The sequence below is a fragment of the Dunckerocampus dactyliophorus genome, chromosome 11 (genome assembly GCF_027744805.1).
Source record: "Dunckerocampus dactyliophorus isolate RoL2022-P2 chromosome 11, RoL_Ddac_1.1, whole genome shotgun sequence".
Lineage (NCBI taxonomy): Eukaryota > Metazoa > Chordata > Actinopteri > Syngnathiformes > Syngnathidae > Dunckerocampus > Dunckerocampus dactyliophorus.
Genome location: NC_072829.1, coordinates 17311355 through 17330329, shown reverse-complemented (window position 1 = coordinate 17330329; position 18975 = coordinate 17311355). Strand labels below are relative to the sequence as shown.

The window sequence follows — 18975 nt, the reverse complement described above, 5'->3', positions numbered from 1 at the left end:
AACCCACAGTTTATGGGTTTCTCAGTGGATCTTTTGGAGTGCTACTGAAAAGTATGTCAATGCAAACAAGTGCAAAGTTGGAATGTCTGCCAAAGCATCAATAAAAGAGACTAAACTGACATGCTTCTTGAAAACACCCCCTGTTTTCCCACTTTGACTTGGATGGAGTAATAGATTTTATTTATTGTTTTTCTACACAAGTCTGTGGGATGTTATGGTTATCATGATAAAAGATCACAAGGTCCTGAGAAACAGGACGGAATATTTGTGTTTTTAGTTGCACTAACAAACTGTGTGCCCATGTAATACAATCAATCAACTAAGTTGCAACAATAAAACTAGGATGCTTCTTAGCAGTTAAATGCATGAGAGACAATGGGCTCTGGACTGCCGCCAGTGTTGCTTCTGCTGTCGTCAGCCATGCTGTCTTCGTATTGTTTCAACACCATAACATACGCAGACCCTCAGCACATGGTGAAGTCATTGTCAAAATTAGGACCCACTTCCTCTGTTTATTTAACCCCCTTTGAAGAAATGAGTGCACACACACATACGCACACATACACTTTAAAACTTTGCCACTCATTAATTTCCTTTTCTGCTACTTAGCCAATAGTGTCTGGTATTTTTTTCCTGAAGGTGAAAAGCATCTCAATGAGCTTGAAATACTGTTGCTCTATTCAGTGAATGTTTATGACCTCATTTGTCATCTGACTGTGCACATGTTTGTCCTCCAGGGTCTTTCCCATCTCCATTCCCATCATGTGATTCACAGGGACATTAAGGGACAGAATGTTTTGCTTACAGAGAATGCCGAAGTCAAACTTGGTATGACACATGAACACATGCACTGTGGCATCTCAAGCACATGCACATCTCTGCAGGCAGAACAATACACACACTTAGAAGTTTGCAACAAGCGCACAATCACATAGTACTTTATTGTCTATGTTATTATGTGTGTTTCAGTGGATTTTGGGGTTTCAGCACAGTTGGACAAGACGATCGGTCGAAGGAACACCTTTATTGGTACTCCATATTGGATGGCTCCAGAGGTCATTGCCTGTGATGAGAACCCCGAAGCCACATATGACTACAGAGTATGAAAATAAACAAAATTAAATAAGCATGTTTTCTAATGATGCAAAGCTAAATTTCAGTTTTAAAAAAACTAATCCTGTGTATGAATGCTTGTAATGAGTACTGTGATACTACTACTACTGTGTAGATTATCCTTAAGTGAAGAAGTTCAGTGGAACCTCGGTTTTTGTATGTTTCTCGTAGTTTTTGTAGTATCCAGTTTTTGACAAAAGATTATTGCCAAAAATATCTCTCGTTTTTTGTACACTGTCTCGGTTACAACCAACTAAGTTTGTCCGCTTATCATTCTTTGGAATCCAGTGTCCAAAATAAGCATCCACGCTTTGGTGACCGAGTTTCTATGAAGATGGAAAGTGGTTCTTTTTTGCATATTTCTGATTGTCAGACTGTTTTTGTCTGACCAGTATGGCTGCAAAATAACCCACCATGACACCAAAGAAAGTGCCAGAACTTCCATCCATCAATTTTCTATGCCGCTTATCCTCAATGGAGTCGCAGGGGTATGCTGGAGCCTATCCCAGTTGATTTCAGGCGAGAGGCCGAATACACCCTGGACTGGTCGCTAGCCAATTGCAGGGCACATATAGACAACCATTCACACTCACATTCATGCCTATGGACAATTTAGAGTTGCCAATGAATTTTGGAATGTGGGAGGAAATCGGAGTACCCGGGGAGAACATGCAAACTCCACACAGAGATGACCAAGCGGAGATTCGAATCCAGGTCTTTGTTGGCCTCTGTGTGGCCAACATGCTAACCACTCAGCCACCGTATGTCCCACAACTTAATAAATATAAATAATAAGGTGAGAAACACTTGATTTCAACAAAGAAGTCGTAGCAAAGTACAACGTTAGCATTTGTTATGGCAGGGTTGTAAATTTAATGGTTCCTTAATTAAGGGAGAATGGTTTACCGGAGACACATAAGAGATATTGAGCCAGGCCAGTGTGTGTAATGATGATTGTACCTGCTGCTGAGGTTAATAAAACTCAAGTGGGCAAGTATACAGCTCTAAATGTCCACTCTTAAAGTTAAATTTGTAACAGACTAGGGGAAACAGCGTCTGTGTGGCTCTTCCGTCCCCTCTTCTACACCCTCCACTCATCTCGGTGTTCACCAACAAGTCTTCCATAAAGGTAAAAGTAGAGATGCTCGATAGTGGTTTTTAATCGATATACCGATATTTTCCAGCACTTCCATTACGGATACCGTTATCAACGTATGCTGATGTATGCAGAATATCGTCCCTCAAACTAATGTCAGGTCACATCTTGTGTAATGAACAAATTATGCTTCTTTGACTGTGATGCCACAGGATGCATTTCACAAATAAACATTGTGCAAAATACGACAACTGTTGCAATATGCAATACAAGTTATAGAAAAAGTGCCATATTTATTTTCAACATTTTGTACCATCAATAGTCACGCCTTATTTCCCCCTTGCAGAACCAGCATTTTCATTGCGAATTTACGCTACTTTCCTGAGACCCTTATTTTGTTGGACGCCGTCCGACAAATGTGCGGGCTTTTTATTGTGAAGGCCGGCAGTGTGCTGTTTTGTCTTTGGGCTCTTGTCGGTTGTATCTGAGACTGAGCTAGTAAGCTACTCGTAAGCTACTTCGGTGATAATAAAAAGTACCTCCCGAACTTTATGGCTGCCATCCTTTTGTTGTTGGCATTCTGGAATTTCCCCTTGTGAGACTAATAAAAGCATATGTTATCTTATCTTATGGCATCATGGTGCCAATATCGTTATCGGCAGTGAAACCAATACTGATATGAACCAATATGTCATTTTTACGCCAATACGGTAAAAGTGATGTTAAATGTACATTTATGCATTTCATTTGTCTTTTATATGACTTTTTATTTATTTTCTGCATATAAAACTACCATTATTGTCTGTAAAATGTGTTTTTGTTTATATTTTGGGTGTCTGGAACGGATTCACTGGATTTATATTATTTCCCATAGAAGATCTTGCTTTGATTTTCGGACATTTTGGCTTTTGTCAAACATTTTAGAACAGATTAATGATGAAAAGTGAGGTTCCACTGTAATTAAATTAATTTAATAAATACAAATTCATTTATTTGTTCTTTTATTTTGGCTTAAGTCTGGTCACACGGTGGTGTCATGAGCAGAACTCATCCAGAGGTTTGTGTGTGCACTCGGTTTACTATTTTTTTTCTTATTTGTCTTGTCAGAGTGACCTCTGGTCTTTAGGCATCACTGCTTTAGAGATGGCAGAAGGAGCCCCTCGTAAGACATTTCCTACACTATTACTTTTTTATCAAATGTATTTTCCCACTCAGGATTTATCTTGACTGCCACTTTTTTCTCTGCCCCTGCCCGAACATATGTGTGTGTGTATGTGTGTAGCTCTGTGTGACATGCACCCAATGAGAGCTTTGTTTCTGATTCCAAGGAACCCTCCACCGAGACTCAAATCAAAGAAATGGTGAGCCTGTTCACGCATGCACACACACCGTTACACTCTTATTTTCTTTAAAAAAAAATATTACTAGTGACTAGTCGTCGTAAATATATTTGGAGTAAATCTTGGTCAATAGAGTCACTTATCATGGCTTCACAGAAACAAAAAAGAATATACTGGATGAATGTCATTGCTACTTTTAATCTTAATCAGGGCACCGCTGCAGATAACGTTGACTGATAGAAAATTAATTTGCAACATTTGAGTTAGCAAAGTTCCTCAATTAAGCCACAGTAGGTTGAGCCGATTCACCATCACCGCATATTCACAGGTATAGCAGGGATATGAAGATACATAGCGTAGCAAAATAAACACACATTACGGTCAAACAAATGTATCCTCGGTTGTACAAAACAAGCACCTGTGGTTTTCAAGAGAAAAGATGTCCATAATAGGCATTCAAAACATTGATTAAAAAGAGTAATTGTCACTGTGAAGTAATTGTCATGTAAAGTTAAAAGTTCACACTCTCATTCAATCTACTGTTCTGTCCTCAGTGAGAGTCTGCTTCATTTCTATACATAAAGGATCAACTAGTGGCGTCTTTCATTCACTTATTCATGTCATGGGAAACAAGTTCATAGCACCGCCTTAGACAGCGGCAACAGTCTGGCGTATGCAGTTCTATCGAAGACTAAAGCCTTTAGGCTTCACCACAGCTCCAGGCATACCAATGTATGTTTTGCAGCATTTTAAACATGCTAGGCTATGCTTTTCTGAAACATTGGGAGCCTTGGAAATACTCTTTGATCAAAAGACCAACCTTCAAACGAACATGAACATTTTTTATTTGTATCAGTGATTCAGGTGAGTTCAAAGTTTATGCAATTCCTTTAGGTTATTTTGTTTTGAATGTAATTGCTGACTGTCATAAATGACATTTGTATATAATTTGCATACATTATTTGGTGACTACATTTCATTTGAGCTATACTGAAACAAAAAGGAGGAAATCAACTCACTGGATGAATTGTAATTTAATTATGCAGCTGGTTCACATAACCCTACTCAATATGAGTGTGTTTTAATTCACATTCATATCCATATTGCCTTTTTTTCATTGTTGGCTTCTATTAATCTCTCACACAGGTCCAAGCGCTTTTTGTCGTTCCTTGATAGCTGTCTCGTGAAGAACCATCTGCACCGACCCGCAACTGATGCCCTACTGAGGCATGCCTTCATCCGAGATTTGACGAATGAGAGACAAGTGCGTATCATGCTCAAGGATCACCTTGACAGAACCAGAAAGAAGAAGGAGAAAGGTAATTTTGTGGTTCAACAAACACTCAGCAATATCATTCTTGGTCACATGGTCACCTCATTCACATACAGATGATGCATCATCAGTATGATAATTGAATCAGCACTGTTTTTATGTATCAAGTACAAAAAGGTTCCAACACACAATTTTTTGTTGTGATGATAATTATTGAGAGTTGTGTTGTTTTCAGCAAAGGTTCCCAGATAAGGAGACCCTTGAATGCTTATACAACAAAATGTATTTGTGTGCTGCTAAAAACACACTTAATTTAATACATGTTGATAGTAAATATCCTTTTTCAGCCACTTGTTCTGTTAAGGGTCGCAGTGGGCTGGACTCTATCCCAGCTGACTTCGGGCGAAAGACAGATGGAAGGAAAACAATTGATCATCACTCTGATTTTTGCTATACAAGTGAAAGACCATTTATCATAATCACTTGTCAGCCACTAGTCATTGTAACTATTAAGTACTGTACAAGAGGTCCTCAGTCTATGTACGAGTTCCATTCCGTTCCTAGAATTGTAAGTCGAGCTTTGGTATACAGTAAGTCAGAACTTACACTACCTATCGGTAATTATCTAAATTAAGACCAGTCACTCACACTGTACACAGAACACATGCTAGCCAGATAAAATACAGTAATAAAAATATTAAAAACAAGAATTAAATGAGACAGCAGTTAAAAAAAGACAACTACGTACTTTTATTGCTGTGTTTGTCTGGCACACTGGAAGGGGCATTGCAAGGGAGGGAGAGAGAGGCACCACTACGTTGCTTAGTTATCACTGTCCATTTCATAGGAACAGACTTTTTCACATGTTCAAAGAAGCCATGTGTATCCTTCATGATGTTTGCAATGTTTTTTTTTTTACACATGAAGGTCACATTTATGAAAACAAAGAACCAACTGAAACCCCACATGAGCAAGAACTTGGTGGCGGAGGCAACAAAAAAAAACCTCTGGGGACGAAACCTTGAACAGAACACAGGCTCTGGGGGGCGGTCGTCTGTCTAGACCGGTTGGGTTAAAAAAACAAAAATAGAGGGATAGATGGTAGATCAAGCCAGACGTCTTAGTCCAAGGAACATTGAGGAGTGCCTCTGATACATATCAGCGTATCAGCGGTCAGTTCTAACTACTGTATATGCTTTAGCAAAGAGTAGATTTTCAGTTGACTTTTAGAGGATGTCTGGCCACTGGGGTGAGTTGGGGAGATGGTTCCACAACAGAGGAGCCTTATAACTAAATGCTCTACCTCCCATTCCACTTCAAAAAATTCTATGAGTGGCTAATAATTGTAAACTCTGGGAACGCAGTGTTCCCCTGTGTTGATAGGGTTCTAGGAGCTCTTTAAGATATACTGATGCCTGACTGTGTAGTGCTTTTTGTGCAAGAAGAAGAATTTTAAACTCTATTTTAAATTTGACAGGTAACCAGTGCAGTGAGGCTAACACGGGTGAGATATAATCTCTTTTTTTTTGGTTCCGGTAAAGATATGTCTGGCAGTATTTTGGACTAACTGAAGGGTCTTTAAAGATTTCTTAAGGCAACCTATTAACAGAGTGCTACAGTAACTCAACCTGGAGGTCACAAAAGCATGAATGGGTTTTTCTGCATCTTGTAGTGTCAGGAATTTTCTGATTTTCTTTGTTTCGTAAATGGAAAAACGCTGTTCTTGACACTTGTCGTATTTGGGAACTAAAGGAAAGATCCTGATCGACGCCGAGGTTTGTGACTGAACTGTGGGGGGTGAGTGCAAGACCATCTAGGGCAGAAATATCATTTGGAATTTTGTCTCTGAGGTGCTGGGAACCAAGGACTATGACTTCAGTCTTATCTGAGTATAAAAGTAAAAAGTTTGAGGTCATCCAGCTCTTTATATCTTTAAGACACGTCTAGAGTTTGGACAGCTGATTAGTTTGGTTAGGTTTCACTGATAAGTACAGTTGTGTGTCATCTGCATAGTAGTGGAGGTTAATGGAGTGTTTTCTATTGATATTGCCCAAGGGGGACATATAAAGGCTGAACAATACAGGTCCTAGCACAGAACCCTGTGGTATGCCATGAATGACCTTCACGTACCTGGATTCTTTATTACTAATGGATACGAACTGCAGGCGATCTGACAAACAGGACTGAAACCATTGTAATGCAGTTCTTTTAATGCTAAGGGCATGTTCTAATCTCCTTATTAGGATTTGGTGATCAATTGTGTTGAATGCTACTGTAAGGTTTAATAAAACTAATACTGAAACGAGGCCTTTGTCTGAGGCGGTGAGGAGGTCGTTTGTAGTTTTCACGAGTGCTGTTTCTCCATTGTGGTGTGCATCCTAAATCCTGACTGAAAGACCTCAAGTAAATGATTGTTTTGAAGGAAATGGTGTAACTGATTGGCAACTGCTTTCTTTAGGATCTTGGAGAAAGATGGAAGGTTGGTTAGCTCAGACGTGGATCAAGGTTAGGTTTTTTTAAGAAGCGGTTTGATTACAGTCACTTTGAATAATTGCGGTGCGTAGCCTGTCACGAGTGACATATTGATTATCTTGAGAAGAGCTGTGTTGATAGTGGGGTAGTATCTTTGAACAAGTGAGTAGGGATGGGATCTAATTTGCATGTTGAGGAGTTTGAGGAGGAAATTGTAGAGGCTAATTCAGAAGAGTTGGTGCAGTAAAAACTGTTTAATTGTGTCTCAGTCATCACCATTTACTCTATGGTCACCGCGTTGGAGGGATTTACAACATCAGTTGATGGGGGGAGGTGGTTTATTTGGTGTGTAATAGTGGCAATTCTACTGTCAAAATGACATGAAATCATCACTGAGTGATAGGAATGGATGGGTCGATGGTGTTATGACACTTTGTTAGCCTAGCCATGGTGCTGAGGAGGAATTTGTGGTTATTTTTGTTTTGTTCAATTAAAGATGAGTAGTAAGCTGTTCTGGCATGACACAGGCCTTGTCTATAATTTTTTAAGGCTCGCTTTTCAGGCTGAACGATTTTCTTGTGAGTGGGTGGAATGCCATTTTCTCTCTAATTTTTGTGTTTTACGTTTCAGCTATACAGCTACAGTATATACACTATATAGAGAGAGCTCCACCAGTCCTCTTCCACGGAAACAGCTTAGTTCTTAATGTTATTAGTCTGTTTTTTATATCTCAAGTGGATTAAGCATTATACGTGTCAGTTTATGTTGAGGAATTGATTCGTCCTCTGAAAATCGAGACTCAGTCACCCTTTACCTGCTCAGCACCAAATGATGAATAAAGAAAAAAATAATTTATTGAGCTAAACCTGTGTGATTGAGTGACTGAATAGTGTTTACATCAAGCATATTATACGCCATGTCTCAGTTCACTGCATTATCCAGTTTTATTTTCAAATGTTCCAAAATGCTTGGAAAGAACGCATTGCAACAGCTGCACTGAAGGTTCCAACAGCTGTTCTGTTTAGGTCAGGGATGTCCAAAGTTTTTCCACCAGGGATCGCATACATGAAAAATCAAAGAATGTGGGGGGCCACTTTGATGTATATTTTATACATTTTGTAAAAAGGGTAAAAAAAAAAGTTACATATTGACAGATACATTTTATTTATTTACTTACTTATTTTTTAAAGTCTAAAGACTTTTTTTCTGTTTACATTTTTCCTTTTTGCTCTATTTTTCCCATTTTTAAATTTTTAAATGTTTATTTTTTGGGTTAATTTTACAGGCCACAAAAAAATAACTTTTACCTTCATTGAAGACTACAGTTCCCAAAGACACAATGTGGCAGCAAGACGCCACACGGACACCATCTTCCTGTTTTTTCATGAGTTATTTCTTGAATTCAGTAGTGTGTCTCACCGTCTTTATCAAAATGCTGGCACTTGCAACTTTTTTTAGCTCCATTTTGGGGTGCAGTATTGAGGTGAGAAACACTAAATTGAATTGATTTCAAGAAACAACTCATGTCAAAACGGGAAGGTGGTGGTAGTTGATCTCGCTGCCACATGGTGTCTTTGGGGACAGTCACACCAAGAATCACGTCTTCAATGAAGGTAAAAGTAACCTTAAATGTTTCATTCATCATCTATATGTATTTATGTGCATTTGGAAATGTTTTCTGAATGTCAAACTGTAATTGTAAAACTATAAAAACATGTTTTGTGTTAACATTTTTGGCTTTCTGGAAGGGATTAATTAGATTTATATTATTTCTTATGGGCAAAAATCGATTCGGTTTGTGTACATTTCGGTTAGAGTCAGACCTTCTGGAAAGCATTAATGATGCTAACCAAGGTTCCACTGTATAAATTCTAAAATACCCCATTTTATTTTCTTGTGGCTGATTACCTCAGACCATTGTGACTGCTTGGGTAATACATTTAGTTTGGTATTTTTATGAATTGACTTTTTTTTATTGTGATTGCAATGGATGCTTCCGCTGTTTTGAATACATTTTCCAAATCATTGGAAAAATGCTAGATGGACCCAAAAAGAGGTGGCCCCCATAAGGTCCTTGTCTTACTCATCAGATTTATCAATTGAGAGAGGAGAAAGAATGTCTCAACAAGAGACTAAAGAGTCGAGACAGAGAGTAGACCGTGTTGGAGAAGCTAAGGCGGGAAGGAAGTAGGGAACAGAACAGCCATCTGGTTCTAATTTTCTGTTAGCTTAGAAAAACACACTAATGACTGGCAAAATATGTGTGCAGAAATGAAATACTAGTCATATTAGTGTGTGGAGTAAATAAAAAAAAAAAGATAAATTAAGAAATCATGCAAAAACAGTATGTGATTGTATGCATATCCAAAAGTGATATTGCCACAAAGGGTGCCAACATTTAAGAGGATGAATCATTCCCCCAGAACTGTCTTTTGTGTTACCAAATGTTGGCATAAAAACGTGTTGTGTCTCAGAAAAATGCTTTTTGTCTCAGATAGCAGTAGCACGAGCCCAAATGACATCACCAACAAAGAGCAGCAGAGAGATTTACTTTGTCCATTACATATGGAGAATTGATCTTCCGAATCTCTTCGGTTGGAGCAAACACCTGCACTCTGTAACCGCTCCACATGTTAATTTCAACATATGGTGTGTCAGTTAAATGTTCACGTTTTCCCAAGATACTTGCACACCATATGTTGACCAAATGTTGTTCTACGCTCCCTTCGTCCATCTTCCTGCCCAGTAGACAGTATGCTTACTAAAGCAGCGAAGGGACTGTTGCATGCGCACGCATACTGGGGCTGTAAAATGGTATTTACAAATCCAATGCAGTCACGGATCGTCTAATAATTGCAAAATAGCTGTTTAAATCTGGCTGGCAACTTATTCAGACTTTTGGGTCACATTTTAAGTGATGATACGGGACTTGTCCTGTGTTTCTTCACTGAACAAGACTTTCACTGTATTTTCAAAGCTTGGCCCACATAATGGCAAAATTGCTACTGGCAGGAGACACTGCTGGTGCAAACAGCAGGCATGGTGGAATGCTTAATCAAGACAAAGAGCAGCACTCTGAAAGAATCCACATAAGCACACTATATGTACTTAAAAGCCTTTCCCCCAAGGCACCAGCCATCACCAAACATCATCTGTCCAACACGACTAGCCTACTTTAATAGACAAACTGCTGTTTTCAGACAGGAAGCTTCCTACACACACGGGAAGCTGAGAGTGGCGGGACACATGCAACTACGAGTCTACATGTGGTTTGGGGTGTATGTTTCTATCTATCCATCCTCAATTAAAAAAAAAAAAAAAAAAATATATATATATATATATATATATATATATATATATATATATATATATATATATATATATATATATATATATATATATACGATTTATTGCAATTCACTAATTAACTTAAAGGCGGCGAGTAACAATTATTTTCTTAGTCAATTAATCTGAAGCTTGTTGAGTAGTCGGTTAGTTTTCAAAAGTCAAAGCTGATGTGTGTGAATATCTTGTTTTGGCTAAAACACGAACATAATATGTCTGCTTTCATGCAAGACTAAGATTTTTTTTTTTTTATTGCATTTGAGAGGCTGAAATCAGAGGATATTTACATTTTTAAATCACTCAAATACCAAAATAGTTTAATTATTTAGATAATTGATTATTCATCATATTAATTGATGCAGCTCGAATTTATGTACATTATTTTATCCATAAATATACAATATACTTTATTATCCTAGCCATTGTTAGTGTAATAAATCACATACTGTAGATTAGTGATTCTCAGCTGGTGGTCTGCGACCCAGTCTTGGGTTTGTTTTCAGTGGGTCACTAGTCTTTGGGCAAATAAATAATAATAATAATAATAATAATAATATGAAAGTAGTCTTGCACTTTTATTCTGAAGGGGATTTCTTTTCATGCAGCGGGGGGCGTCTATTAATACTTTATAAGGTGGCGACAACACTCCGTAGTGCTAGTCGAAACCCGTTTTCATCGAAGAAGTACAACAACGATCTTGAGTCGCACAAGAAATGGTCAGAGGCAGCTTGCTTTAAAAAAGTGCTCTTCAGTTGGAAGCGATGAGTGTGTTATGCAAACGGACAGCAGGCCTTCAAAACAGGTGAATAATCTTAACTTGCGGTGTGGACAAAATCAACACAAATGGAACACACAAAGAACGTATAATATAATATAGTTGAGAAATTTGATAGATTATTCTCTTGTTCTTCCAACTGTGTTTCTCAGAGGGTCCAGAGTATGAGTACAGTGGTAGTGAAGAGGAAGAAGACGAGGTCACAGAGGAGGAAGGTGAACCCAGGTAAACATCAGCAGTGTATCTGTACTGTATGCATGTTGGTGATCTCTTGTCATGAGCAGTATTCCTAAACATAAGAGACACTCAATATTTTTCCCCCTCTCTCTGATATTTCCTCACTTAGCTCCATCGTTAATGTCCCTGGTGAATGGACATTACGGCGAGAGTTTCTACGTTTACAGACAGAGGATCGAGAAGAAGGTCGCCAGAGAGGTAACAGAGTTGGTGCAGATCAGCAAAGGCAGCAGGTAAGTAGGTTTTATAGCAGACTAAATCTTGCACCCTTAAATCGTTTTAGTTCTATCTTCCTAAGATCCCATGCAGAGCCAGCAAAATTAATTCAAAATACCTGAAATTAACATTGTCAACGCCTTTGTCCACAGTATTACTCGAAAGAGCTGTTATAAAGAGTAAAAAGAAAAGCTGTTTACTTTTATTTTGATTTGTATCTAGGCTTTGCAACAATTAGAGCAAGAGAGATACAAGCAGCAGTTACTGGCTGATAGACAGAGGAGAATCCAACAACAGCATGAAAAACGGCAAATATTAGAGGATGTAAGTGCTGTTGATTGCAGTGTTATTCTCTAACTTGCAAAAATTGTATTCATAAAATTTCATTTTTCTAGCAACAGAGGCGGCAACTGTCAGATGCTGCCTTTCAGTGGGCGGAGCTTCAAGAGATTATGCTTGGCGAGGAATATGATCTCCAAGACAACAGAATCCTGAAAGGTGACAGACATCAGAGGACTGATAGGAAACAGGTAACAAAAAATATTTGCTTGATGAGATTGCCCCTGCCTTATTCATGAGGTGTCGTTCATTTAATTGAAGCATCTCTTCTTCATCTGACTTGCAAACAAATCAAGTCATTCGTGGACAAGAGATGCATTTCACTGACTGGTTTTACCTTCAGACTAATGTGAACTTCACTGATGGCATGACTTCCTGTGCTCCAGTGGTGTTTTTCACTTCCTGGAGTGATTTTGAACTGATAGTAAACTGCTTGTACTGTAAATTGGTGAACTCTCATTGGAAACAAAATCGAATTGTTAAGAGGGATTGAGACATGAATTACGCAGCAACAACTTATTTAAAAACAAGGACCAGAATATCAAACCTGCAATGTCAAAGGTGAAACCCTAACTTTAGATGACTGAAACATTTGCTTTAATTAGGGATACACCGACCCACACTTTTTCACTACCGATCCTATCCGGATACCTTAATTTGTATATCTGCTGATACCAATACTATTCCAATACCATAGCTCTGTTTGCTTTAACACTGCATTTTTTTTTCTTTTTACTTCTCCCATCATCCACTATCCTTATGTGAGACATGAACACATACTGTCTTTATCTTTTCTGTGCGTTCTAATGATATAAAAGCAGCTCAAAAGACGCAGCTAAGAATGAACGTAATGGGAAACACTTATTCCACCTATAAAGCCTTCTGAAAAAAACCCTCCAAAAAGCACCAGCAACGCTCCATTTACATATAATGTGACGTGCATATTAACCGAGCTACAACAACATTGTTATTCTTATTAACATTGTTACGCCAATCGATCTACATTACTGTCGTACTGACACGTTACCACACCACACCGGCTAGCTACTAGCCGGCTAGCGACTAGCTTCACCACACACTCGCCTGCAGTGTGTCAGCCCCACGCTCACAATATTTCAAGCCACTACCAAAACATAATGCTACATATTGGAGCTGAGTTTGGAAAAGTTAATGCTATGTTTAGGTGTTCATTTCTATGTTGCTATGTGAAATCAGTGCGCCCGGGAAGAAAGTTCCGCTAATGCTTACAAGAAACAAAATACTTTTAAGTATTACATGTTATCATGAATGTATCTGTTATTACATGGTGCATGTATCAGAAAACTTTGTTGGAGGTTTGGTGTTTTAATAGCAGTCTTTGCAGGTGACATAGGTGTGTCCCATTACGTGCGGTAATGAGCTGACTCTTTTTATCTGTTTTTATATCTTTAAAACGCACATAAAAAGAGGAAGACATACAATCATGGAAACAATATTAGACCACCCTTGTTTCTTCAGTTTATTGATCCATTTTAATGCCTGGTATAACTAAAGGCACGTTTGTCTGGACAAATGTAATGATTATAACAAATATAGCTCATAAGAGTTTTAAGTTAAACTCTCTCTTAGCTGATATATTTGTCCAAATTAAGGTACCTTTGGGTGTATCAGGCATTAAAATGAACAAGAAACTGAAGAAACAAGGGTGGTCTAATAATTTTTTCCATGACTGTTTGTGTTCATGTCTCACATAAGGATTGTGGATGATGGGCAAAATAAAACAAAAAAGTGCAGGTTTCCTTTAAGCTTGCTATTGCTATAAGAATGATGAGGAGGTGGTCGATCAATAATCAATTTGTTGAACAACACTGTCGACCGCAACCACGTCAAAAGAATTTCAGCAAATGTAGCTAGAAGAATACCTACGAACGTAGCTGTCTCTACACACGAGCACTCAGCCTGTCGCATTCATGACTCGCACATAACTTCCAGGTCGCCACATTATCATTATTGTTGATTTTATATGAGGCTGTAATAAACTCCTCTCTACAGGCAATTATAGTATTTTATAGACCTGAAGGTTTTGTGTAGTGCTCAGAGTTTGTGAAGTCCAACTGTTTGTGGACTTTTGTATTGGTACTTCAAGCTATTATTTGTAGTACCTGGTTGGTAAACATTCCAAACATGTGTGATTTAAACCATTGCTGGTCATTCATTGATCGATTAGATTTGTCAGTGACAAACATCTAGAAATAAAAATAAATGCATAAACACACATGCTAGTGTTAGGTAACGCTGTCACTGTGCCATAGCTGTGAACATTGCAGTACTTTGCTACAGCGGTGTGTTTCTAGCTGCCCTCAGTCTCATCCAGAATAAAAGTGTCAACAGCAACATGCTGAAAAGTAAATATAGCAGCCCCTACTTGAGTTGTCCTCCAGCTGATACAATGCAGTGTTTAAGTTCATATCCATGCAAAATATTGAAAGCAACATCAAACTATGTGGCCGTCTAAGCAAAAATTAAACTTGAGGTCATTGTGAAATATTTAAAAAAGGGCGTTGGCAAAGAGCTCCTCACCATCTTGTAATCTCACAATTATTTAGTTCCCACTTCTCAGAAGTCATCTGACCCTCGTTATATCCTAATTATTATATTTTTGTGTTTGCATTGGTATATGTACATGCTCAAGGTACAGCAAATGAAGATGATTTTTTTTTTAGCTGAAATTAAGGTTAAATGATGTATAAATCACAATTCCATAATGTTGCCCTTAATATCATGTGGGTTTTCATTTGTGTGTCAGGACCATGCAGAGAGACACTGGGATGCTGATGTGTCCAAAAGGCCTCTGGAATCAGAGCAGGTAATCAAAACAATTTTACAACTGTTTCTTCATTTGTATGTGTGTCCAGTGGACCCCCACACATTTGCGATTTAGCATTTGGACCCTGCAACATTTCTTTCTCGGTATATAACTTTCTACGACACTGCCGCAACTTAAGAAATTCATCTGTTCATGGGTCATCTTACATTATCTTTCATTAGTGGTGGGTACCTATGCTTTTTATATTTTACATGCGTGTGAGGTGCGTGAGGCATATTTAAGGCTTAAACATGGATTGTGTTGCAAGTGAACAGTGGAAATTGAAGAGAGACTGGGAGGGTTCTGGAGCTGAATCTAATCATCAAACAGTCACTTTTGCAAATGTTGATCAGAAATTGGAGGAGAACGTCAACGTCAAGCTAGCGGGAAGGTTTAGGGGCAGAGAGCGAGCCGTGTGTCAACAACAGATATTTTTATGGGCGTGTCTATTACTTGCTGATTTTCACCATTTACAGGTGGGTCTGGAACATCTATTGTACTCTTTATGGGTGTCCCAATGAGGGAATGGTCAAAAGAGTGCAAGCTGTCTGTGTGTGCAAAGCACGAAACATTAGACACGTACTAGCACTGATGTTTAGAAGCAAGGTGACCGTTATTTTGTGAAGCTGCAGAAAGATGACTGAAGTGTGTGTTTGTGTGTAACAGAGAGATGGACTGAACAAGAGAGCCAATTGTTGAAGGCATACATTAATGTGTGTCTGCCCTAAAGTGAGATGACAGGATTTAAAGAGTTAGAGCCAGGAAGGAGAAAGGGGGAAAGAAAGACTAATGCAGAGTGAAGTTGTGTATGGTTAGCAATAGGAAATGTATCAAGAAAAACAGAATGTAGTTCAGCCATGCAATTGATTTTCAAGACCCCTGCTGGCACAGAGTAAGTTTATCATTTTGACGTGAAGTGAAGTGAAAAGGATTTGTTTTTAATTCTGTGTTTGTCAGAGACTCCCATTAGGATTGAGGGAGACAGCCATGGCATACCCATTGCTATAGCTGGGGTGTTAGATCCTGACAAGCTTTTAAGCCAACGTTTATCACAGCAGGCCCTTCACTTTTGTTCTAAAGCCTTCTCTTTCTGTCTTGGTTGTTCGCTGCATGCCTTCTCTTCCTTTCCTTGTTTTCTCACTGTAGCCCTCCCTCCAGCATTCACAGTATGCACTCTTCTTCTTTCCTACCCTTCCTCCTGTCCTGTCGCTCAGTATTCCTTCTAAAACATTGCTATCCATTCTCAATAGGCAGTCAGACGTATCATTTCACCAGCATGTCTCCTCATGCTATCACTGAGCATTTAAGGAGTAGGTGATGGAGCAAAAAAACATCAGCATGGTGGATTTGTTTGACCTGCTGATGTGATGACACACCAGGTAGACACAGGAATGTTTGTAAAATGTTGGTTACCTTATTTACTACATCAGTAGTTTGACCCCTTTGCAAACTACCGCCACACTTATAAGCATAATGGTAAGTGCATACCTCTCTCAGGCTGTAATCAGAATTGAGCATTATTATCTTTGTAAAGGCAGATTTTTTGATATAGCACTTGTATTGCATTTGAAATGATCTTTTGTTCATAATTTGCAACCAATTTTCTCAAACCTTTGTCGGCACAAGACAGGTTTCCACTCCCAGTTGATTTTCTTTACCGCCCTGATTGCTTCACAGGGATTACATTGTCTTCTGTTTTAAGGGTAATGAACCATTTGTACTTCTAGTTGTATCGCCTGTTGGTAGTCCAAACTCTTTCTCAAAAAGTCTCCCCTGATCTTATGCATTGTACAGTATTTCCATTTCTATTTTCATGTTATACTAGCCCTCTGTTAGTGTCGTGATACATACGGCTGAATTTCATGACTTGAGGTTGATTTCCGCATGGTGTCTGTAGGAATAGACATGTCTTGCTTCTTGCCGATGCAGAGAGAGGTGCATATGCAAAATACACATAATGGGGGTTATGTTCCCAGCTTACCAGCAAATGGCGTAAATAATTGTAATTCACATGGTGAAAAAATGGCTATTTTTGACATGTGCTCGGACCTCCCCCTCCAAACTCTCTGTCTTCAATTGTCATTTTACATGAGTGATGGACGCTTGATTTATTGTATACAGTCATCCCTCGTTTATTGCTGTTAATCTGTTCCAGATCCGACCCTCATTAGTGAATTTTTGCAAAGTAGTAGTCCTTATTAAAAAATCTATTATTTTTGTAGTTTGAGCATAGAAAAGTTGTTTGCTGCTTTCTAAGTACAGTTGTTTACATGAGAGCCCTCTAGACATTAAATAACTTGTAATAACTCAAAATAACCTTTACACTGGCGTTACCCAATATAGTAGACATAATAAGACAAAATAAGACACACAGTATAGATATACAGTGTAGAACCACTAGCTTATGAAAATACTGTAACTTGTTTGACTTGTTGTCACAGCAACAATGGCGCGATGAAGGACCGCTGAACAAGGTGCAAAATCTCAACGCTTGCGAAAAAACATTATCAGTGAAGCATATAGACATAAATGTGGAAAAATGGTGGGCTTTTATAACAGTGGTACATGTATATGCCGTACATTTCACCTGTATTATGCATATGTATAAATGATTACTGACTTAGGGCGAGTGAGATGTTTTCTGCAGTTTCTGACAAAAATAAATACAAATTAAATAATGTAATTTTACAGGGTAATTGTGTTTAATAATAAGATTATAGTTATAGATTCAGTACTAGCAAAACATGTGTTAAATATGCTGAAGAGAAATACTATGTTACAAACACCATGTTACATTTGGAATAATGTAATCACAGCCAAAAGAAAATGACTCTAAGTTTGCATAATAAAAAAGGGTAATATCTCATGCATTATTTGTTTTTTATGTAATTCTTAATTAAACGTATCCCTCGTAGAAACCACATGATCCACAGGTTATTACTGACAACAATCAACAATTGTTGTCATGTGTTTATATGTAGTGTGTCTTTATTGATTTCTGTATGTGTTTAACCTACAATCTGATTACAAACTGCTTTACACTGTGTGTAATAATTTACCCCGCACTATATTATATGCAAATTCTGCTTTAATTAGTCACTGCCTGGCACTGTCCCGTTTCTATGTGTGCTTTCCATGTTTGCCGCATAGAGAGCTGTGGCTCCAAACCAGCTGCTTCAGCTTAAGGCCAAGCAGCCTCGTCTACAGTCGCAAGCCAAGCCCCAGCCTCCAAGCCAGCATCAGCAGCCCGCAGCAGGCAGGAGATCCCACCGCACCCTGCCTAAAGACCAAACGCAGCTCCTATCCCTGCAGCATGACCACAGACACAGGGAGAGAGAAAAGGAGCCGGAGAGGCACAGAGAAAAGCCAGAGGCACCTGTCCAAAAGCTAATGGCTAACAGTGGGAACACAGTCACTCCTGCCGCTACTGCCACTGCTTCCTCGCACAGCCGCCCTGCAAATTGCCAGCGCTCAGCGGTAAAGCAGTGTCTTCCTCAGCTATCAAACACTTTTTTTTATCACAGCCATTCCCCATATGTTAGCGAGTCTATCTGTCCTTGGTATGTCCTTGTATGTCCCCCAGCCACTGAGCTTCTCCTGTTTCCAACTACTTATTTTGCCCCGTCCTCTTGCCCTGTTTGTCTCAGTGTTTACCTTTATGACAAACTTTACTTGAAAATTAGTCAAATGTTTTAGTAACTTCTGGTTAGATTGACTGATTGCTTATTCATTACTTTCTGATGCTCAATTAGAAATGTAGGAATTCCAAATTTCAATAAAAAAAGATTTGGTAGTTTTGGGATGAAGTAACAGCGGTTTAGGCCTGGTATAAAACCATTTATGGTTCATGAAACAGCACAATTATTGTGTTTTGAGACTTGACAGGGGCTGGTTATGGAAAAAAATCACGGTTTCAAAACCGCT

General features: G+C 38.7%; 1 protein-coding gene across 6 annotated transcripts in view; it reads left to right on the top strand.

Annotated features, from left to right (window-relative positions):
• The window catches only part of LOC129189646 (misshapen-like kinase 1), an 85563-nt gene that overhangs the window by 36757 nt on the left and 29831 nt on the right, over window positions 1-18975 (top strand). For 3 of the 6 annotated variants that reach the window (XM_054791543.1, XM_054791542.1, XM_054791546.1), the window contains exons 6-16: window positions 738-828; window positions 970-1100; window positions 3317-3371; window positions 3492-3570; window positions 4696-4868; window positions 11567-11639; window positions 11761-11884; window positions 12090-12191; window positions 12263-12397; window positions 14992-15051; window positions 18202-18528. In XM_054791543.1, the coding sequence (XP_054647518.1) occupies window positions 738-828; window positions 970-1100; window positions 3317-3371; window positions 3492-3570; window positions 4696-4868; window positions 11567-11639; window positions 11761-11884; window positions 12090-12191; window positions 12263-12397; window positions 14992-15051; window positions 18202-18528 (1350 nt within the window). Of the gene's footprint in view, window positions 1-737; window positions 829-969; window positions 1101-3316; window positions 3372-3491; window positions 3571-4695; window positions 4869-11566; window positions 11640-11760; window positions 11885-12089; window positions 12192-12262; window positions 12398-14991; window positions 15052-18201; window positions 18529-18975 lie in introns of those variants that run through there. The other 3 variants (XM_054791544.1, XM_054791545.1, XR_008572836.1) reach the window with 3 other exon arrangements.